The sequence below is a fragment of the Sipha flava genome, unplaced genomic scaffold, assembly GCF_003268045.1.
Source record: "Sipha flava isolate LNK unplaced genomic scaffold, YSA_version1 175_pilon_pilon, whole genome shotgun sequence".
Taxonomy (NCBI): Eukaryota; Metazoa; Arthropoda; class Insecta; order Hemiptera; family Aphididae; genus Sipha; species Sipha flava.
In genome coordinates this window covers 352641-360555 of record NW_020272033.1, presented here as the reverse complement: position 1 = coordinate 360555, position 7915 = coordinate 352641, and the positions used below count along the sequence as shown (strand labels likewise).

The 7915-nt window shown below is 33.4% G+C and overlaps 1 protein-coding gene across 1 annotated transcript; it reads left to right on the top strand.

The window, feature by feature from the left end:
- The first annotated feature begins 1852 nt into the window (after nt 1-1852).
- On the top strand, nt 1853-7221 carry LOC112680250. Its single transcript, XM_025550287.1, has 6 exons — nt 1853-1927; nt 2275-2477; nt 2613-2730; nt 3067-3177; nt 5741-5885; nt 7053-7221. The coding sequence occupies exons 1-6, from the start codon at nt 1853-1855 to the stop codon at nt 7208-7210; spliced, it is 810 nt and encodes a 269-aa protein (XP_025406072.1). The 3' UTR covers nt 7211-7221.
- The last annotated feature ends 694 nt before the right edge of the window (nt 7222-7915 follow it).

Below are 7915 nucleotides of genomic sequence, written 5' to 3'. Positions count from 1 at the left end.
ATATAGCTGTGTACACTCGTGTACACTTACCTCTTTGTAACGGACACCCTCTAAAACTTGTAATGGAAAATTATCACAGTGCAGTTTCAAATGCATGCTAAAATTACGGTATCTCTATTTATTAGAAACGGAAATATCATTTCAACAAAAACAAATAACTTTCTATGCACCGGAAACTAAAAATCATCGATTATGAATTGTAAATATATAATACTATTTTATATAGAAAAACCTATTTTTTAATTCGCACTACGACGGAAATACATGATTTTTAAATGACAATATTGTGATCGGAAAAACAATTAAAGTTTTCAACCATTGTTTCAGATGTTTATAATTGGAATTAACAACAAAAGCCTGGTCAAGTAAACCAATACTACGAACATTTTTTTAGTAAACGTATTATAGTAAAAAGCGAAAAACTAATAAATATGTATATACTTTTTTTTTTTAGTATATATGTGGATATCTAAAAATTATTTTAGTTTTAAAATTATACATACATAATTACATTTAAATTTTCCCTTTTTAAACATATTCATTTTTTTTGTCTCCCTTCGATGAGAACTTCTTTGTAACATAATCAGCCCTGAATGTTTTCGTTACGAGGTTGTTTTATTACTCGTATACTATCGTGATTTAAAAAAAAATCAGGTCTTCAAATTTTTTATGAAAAAAAATTAAAATAAATATTAATTTTATAATCGCGAAATATTAAAGAATACAGGAACGCAATGGTAATATAAAAAAATCAGATTTCAATGATATTTGAAATATGGTCAAGGAGCAGATAAAGTAAAAAATATCAAAATATTTTTTTTAAGAAGTCAAAATACACTACTGTATTCTTTAATGAATATATATTGTATTATAAAAAATATAAACTATATAAGATATTGATGCTGTACGGTTGAGAATATTTTTGTTTTTAAATTATTTTTGTCGCAGTAATTCACGTTGAAATTCGATCATAGATACACATATCACCCTCGGTTTGTTCAGCTTATTTGTAATGAATATTATGAAAAAATCGAAATCGAAACCGTCATCAATGACATTAGTATATTGCGATGATACTTTCTCGGTAATACGTACCTCTATCCATATATTTTCTAACCGGTAGACAATGTTCAATACGCTGCATGTTATGCAATTACACGAATGGTAACTAGCCTAACCTAAACTAATCTAACCCGGCTGGTGGCGACAGTTTATAATATTCGTTCAAAGTCAAATTAATCTAACGATACATAAAAAAAACCACTGAATAAATATGTACGATGTTACAATGCGCCGAAGAAAATAGATATAACGCGTACCATACACGTATAAAAAATTATAATAAAAAAATTATGAATTTACAGAGAGCTCCATGATGATTCCACAAATTGAATAATTTTCGTTCTGTTTATTATTTTTAATTTTTGATTTTTTTTTTAATTAAATACTCAGATTCTGCGCTACAACAAAGTCGCATTAAGAGATTTAATGAATTGGAACTCAAATTTGAAATTTAATTCTGCAATTCGAAAAAAAATCCAAAATAGCCATTTTGTTGATCGGATAGCAAATATCATCACTTTCAAATTAGAAAATATAGAGAGTACTTGGAAATTGTTAAACGTTAATTATGCAATGTACTAAAGTACGCGTTAGGTAAATGAATAAATGTAACTGAAATTGATTAAACGATAATAAATTTATGCATCGCTAAATTTATCAATAATCTATCTGTTTTCTTAACTGTGTTATGTAAATAGTTGGCTAAAATAAATTCTAATGATTATTCATCGGAAAAATTTAGTACGATGTTTGCAAGGAAACGGTTTATTTAAATAATAAACTTCCGTGAATGCTGTTGGATATAAATTCGTATTTTATTCATAAGGTTTTAGAAGTTTCGTCCAGAAGTCCAACGAAAAAAATGGTAAGTATAAAATCGACGAAATTCTTGCGAACGACCACTAAAATCGCTGGAAACGTTTGCATTGCATTTGTTTGCATTTGTTAACAGTTCAACGAATCGAAGAAGATCATAAATGAATCAAGACCTTATATACTAGAAAAATTAAGACCTGATAAACAAAAAAAATTAATAACTGTAAATAAATTAATAAAAGAAGAAGGGTTTACCAGACCGAAGTGCCGGCGGCTCAATGTCTGGCCGAATCCCGAATACGAGGTCAATTGGATGAAATATCGAACGAATAAACGCTGTTTATAATAACGTTTTTTTTTAAATTTCATTTTTACGAGTCCCTTTCGGTTTTTCAGGGGCCATTCGAGATTTCGCGGGCGGCTCTAACGGCAAAATTGCCACCGCGGCTGCATTATTTGGCGCAGCCCAAACCGGAACCGGTCGACCCCGAGGCACGCGAACCCGTGCCGGTGCGGGACGAATCCTGGTACAAGAGAAAAGTCGTGTTGAGTGCCAGGCAACTGGAACTGGCCAAACCCAGGCAGTATCCGGACGACCCGTAAGTGCACAGATCGTTGAGCTCATAAACGACAATGATTAATGGCTAACACGGCCGCGGGACGGTGTCGGTCTTGGCCCCGGCGTCGACGATCACCGACCGATGAATCACGTGTTTGTTGACGTTTGTTTCCAGGGAAGAGAAGGTGGTGAGGACGACGCGGACGATGACCAAACAGATGTGGCTGGCCTATCAGAAAAAGCTGGAGACGTTCGCCGCGCCCAAACGGACGCCACCGAGCCCCGTATCGCCGGTAAGTGCTGTTCAAGCAACGAACGTTTGTCACCAGGGGCGTATTAAAGGGAGGTGGGGTGATATGGGTGTTAGAACACCCCTCATCGACCTTATTTTATGGTATTTTACCAAATTGTAAACTTACTTTGATCATTTGAATAAACGTTGTATACAACTTATAGGTTTTACATATGCTGTAATCATTTTCATTTATATAAATACATGGAATTTATTTATGTAATACGGGGGAGGGAGCAGAGGCTCTACTTACCATAAGTTTATTAAATTTTAAAACACCCTTGTTAAATGAATCCTGGATACACCACTGTTTGTCACCGTCCGATTTTTTGTTTAGGTGAGACGGAAAAAACCGCTGTCGGCGTTACTGCCGCGGCTCGAACAGTTGGCGAAGCCGGCGTACCGTCCGCCGAACATGAACGAAAAGACGGACGAGGAGATGAGAACGGTATCTATAGCCATATAGTTCGGCATGTTCGCGCGTACGTCGTAGACGTGTCCTTTTTAGCGGGTCGTGCATGAGACAAATACGCGGATGCGATACGGGCAAAAAAATTATCGATATATCGATATTTTTTTCGAAAAAAACAGATATATCGAGGTCAGGGAAATTTTTGCCGTTCCTAGATACGAGGCACGGTAAAAGGCAATAGAAAAACCCATCTTTAGAGTGGGGAAAAAATCGTCGTTACCTTACACGTATTAACTTTATTTAACTTGGGACTAGAAAAAGTTATCAGAGAATCCTATGAAGGACGAACAATGGAAGTTCTTGGTGAAGAAATTATTTTAACATATGCTGATGACATAGTTCTTTTAGGGAATACGCGAGAAGAAGTTGCCCACTCAGTTTGTAAACTAATAGAAGCCTGCAAAAACATGGGTTTATGTATCAAAGAAGAAAAGACTAAACTTATGATACTATCTAGAATAAACTTAGACCATTCAGACCTGAAAGTAGGAAATATGAACTTTGAAAGGATGGATGATTTCAAATACTTAGGTGTTAATATAAACAGCAGTAACAACATGCTTAGGGAAATAAAAGAAAGAGCATCGAATGAAAATAGATGTTACTTTAGTATAAACAAATTTTTGAGATCAAAACTGCTATCTAGGAAGTCAAAAACTACACTGTACACAAGCTACCTTAGGCCAATAGTAACCTAAGGATGTGAGACTTGGTCCACAACAAAAGATGACAATAGAAAACTTACTATATAGGAAAGGAAAATATTAAGAAATATATACGGACAACGACAACCTGGGAATTTATGAAAAGAGGCACAATGAAGAGCTGTATGACCTGTATGAAAAACCAAATATACTCACATATATAAGGTGTAAACGCGTCTAGAGTGGCTGGGACATGTATGGAGAGTTGATGGAGATGTATTAAAAAATGTTTTGATAAGAAAAATAAATAAAAAACGCCTACTTGGAAGACCAAGAACAAGATGGAAAGACACCGTAGAAAAGGATATGAGACTAATAGATGAGCATGCAACGTTAGACTGGACTTTGGACAGAGAAAAATGGAAAGGCTTACTAGTTTCAGCGCAGGTTCTTAATGGACCGTTGAGCTGTTGAAGAAGAAGACCTTACACGTATACATGTATACCAGGGATGGGCGACTCAAAGTTACTAGAGAGAACCAATTTTTAGAAAATTAAAATGTAGCGGGCCAGAACAAAGAAAACGAAAAAAAAAAAGTCATTCAAAATATGAATTTCAATTAGCATTCGTATACACGGAAATAATAAATTCAACACGCACGACAGCACGATACGAATGATACGAAGAAACTGATATAGTTAAATAGTTCGGTACAAACAGCTATGGTTGAAAACTACACTTATACTTACATATGACATTTGATAGACGTTCAACGGTTTAACGATGTTTAATACCGGATAACAATTATTATACAGATAAGTTACAGCATAGACGATAAACATTAAAATTGGGTGATATAATTTTAAAATATATCACGGGCCCGATTGAAAATTCTCTTGATTTCTACTTCGGTTCTAAGCGTTGTTTCGTTGGAATCGTAGCTTTAAACCGTCAGCGTGCGTGACAGGCACGACCCCGTGGACACGCGTACCCGGGTGGTAAATCATGTACATAATGCGTAGCGGCGTAGTAGCCATTGCAGGGCGAATCGGGGCCGTTTCCCGGGCCCCCCATAACGCAGAGGGCCTCGGGGTCCTTGAACAGTTCTAAAACTTAATAAATCGATTTTTACATATTACAGATGTATCAATTTGATCGGATACGTATTAATAGCTTATGATAAACACAACAATTCAAATTAAATGATCAATGATTATCATAATACAATCTGATAATTATAGTTTTCATAGTAGTTCACTGGACTTTCTTTTCACTTTGTATATCTATTAAATATCTGTTTATTTGTGTACTCATTGTAAATATTCACGTTCGGCACAACAATATTACATGTATATTTTGAATTTTCATGTACAGATCGTATTATTCATGGGACCTAGTTTATTTACTGCCCCGGGGCCCTATCCGTTCTAGCTACGTCACTGATTATGCGCTATCCCCGGACCTTATTCTGTTTGCCACACCTCACCTCACCACACCCATGACCACTGTACCGAAACGGATTAGCACGTTGACGTTTCTGGCATCGTATACCGTCCGATCATTTGTTCATTTTTTCATTGTTGTTGCTGCAGCACTGAAGTTTCGCAAATTGTTAGCCATAGATACAAAAATATATTTTCTTATAATAAAGGACTTATTTAGTGGTGTGTGTATGTAGTTGGGAGAGAGGGATCGAGCCTTTAGGATATCATCTTGTTGAATTGCCCAATAACCAACGGCGCACAAACCAGATTATGGGCCGAATTTCGTGTAGCATCTTAAAAGTGGGACGGATCAAACTCATGCTGCCCGATCTACGCACGTCTATACTATATGCGTCAAATTTTGTGCGTCCAAATAATATCGTATTTTGTATTATTTTCCAATGGTCGTAGATTAAAAAGTCAGCTCTGAATTACCAAGCCAGCGACCGAATTCTCAAACTATCCGTTCCTAAGTCGTTGGACGGGGAGGCTCTGTTGGATTTAAATCATGAGCAAGAGGAAAGGAGAAGGCTTGCAAATGCAAAAAGATATGTTCGTAAGTATAACTTTTGATGAACATTACTTAATAGTATTTTTAGATATAATGATCGTAGAAAGTAATGTACCTGTAACCATGGCGCGTTATTTTCCATCCTTCTGTACGATTCGACCGGAAAGAATGTGCTCCGATCACCAACTATATTTTTTTTCTGATTATAAATGATTGCACGAGTTCATGTTCACTCAGCAAATTATTTTTTGAATTTCTCCATAGATTTTCTATTGATAATATTATTGGTTTCATATTTTTGCATGTAAATTCATTTAGAAGAGTTATACACATATATTATACATACACAGTTAAATAAAGAAAAATAATTTATAATTTATAAACCGATTTTCAAATATCTTAAATCAATATATTTTGTTTAATAATAAATGGTAATAACCAAAGTGTTTATTTTTCTTAAAATTCCTAAGTCTAATAAGAACTAATTTTAAATATTATATCCTATTAAATTAAATTATCTCTATGTGAATTCACCTATTTTTCTGAAATCCTTTTCTTTATTATTTCATATTTAGTCGATAAATAAATTATTGCCTTTTACACAAAACTGACGATAAATTTTTAATTTTAAACCATTCGTACTTTAAAAATGTAATACTCCAGGCTAAGCATTTATTTAATAATTAATGCATTTTTATACATTTAAACTATTTATATATTCATTTAAATATTCATTAATGAGATTAATGAGTATTAAAAACATTTAATAATTTTTTATTTTTATTTTATTTTATTATTTTATAATTTATAATAACCCTGAATTGAATCATATTATAAATGTTTTTAGTTATATAGGTAATATTTTCAATTCGTTTTTTTTAATGTTTTTTATTTATTTTTTCCTTGAAAAAAACTTTTTACAATTTTTTTTTATTGTTAGTCCTTATAATGTATTATTGAAAACTTAGTCAAAGTCGTTCTTAGTTTTGACTTCGAAGATTTATCAACCAATCGATTATTCTCAAATAAAATGATAATACCTTACCCTCAACTACTACTAATTTGTATTATTAGAAGAAGAAAAACTTCAATGATAAGTTATTTTTTTACAAAATAATTTTTCAAAATGAAATATAATTTTTAATCAAAAACATTTAAAGAGATTAACCTAGTACACTAAATATATTGTATCTACATTTTTCAAATATTCAGTTTCAGAAAGGATGAAAAAATTGGCAGAGCCGTTAATCAAGAAGCCAGGACTTTCGGAAGATGTGAAAGATAATCCATACAAAGTCAATCCACGAGCATTACAATACAAGGCTACAGCTAGAATAAAACGATTGGCTCGTCCCAGGATAAGAAATTAATTGCATATAGATATTAGTCGTGTTATAAAATAAGTAGTTTTTTAAAGTATCGCACGTGCGTGAAGTTAGCCCCCCGACATTGTCTGATCTACTTTGGACCAATGCCAATATTTTGTAACTCATTTGTAACTATTCGTAACACAATTTTCTGAATTTGTAACTCCTTACTTTGGGCACTATAAAAAATATTTGATTGGGGAACTTCACGTAGCCCACCAGCGTCTATGAAGTTTCTTCCCTTCCATATGGTCCATATAGTAGACTTCAAAAAAAAATTGCGATCCCTGACTCCTGGTGTTTTTGAAAATTTCATTTTTACTATTATATTTTATATACTATATATACTAAATATTAAAACGAGAACATATACCACTTCATCACATAACTGAGTCGGTCAAAAAGGAGTGAGGTAAGTGTTACAAAATTCTGAGTCAATATTTTTCAATACTTTAACTAGGATTAAAAAAAAAATTTGGTGACGGTCACCGCAGGTCAAATCACGTCGGCTACTGCCGGGTGCGTATATAATAAATTTACATCAGCATTTAACATGATAAGACCTTGAAATTCGCCATGCAGTATACTACGGGGGCGTAATTTAAGAGGTAAAACTGGAACAATCTCCCCCCCCCCAAGAGACTTAAAAACATAATAAAATATTTATATACAAGAAAATTCGTATATTTTACACTATACACAAAAAAA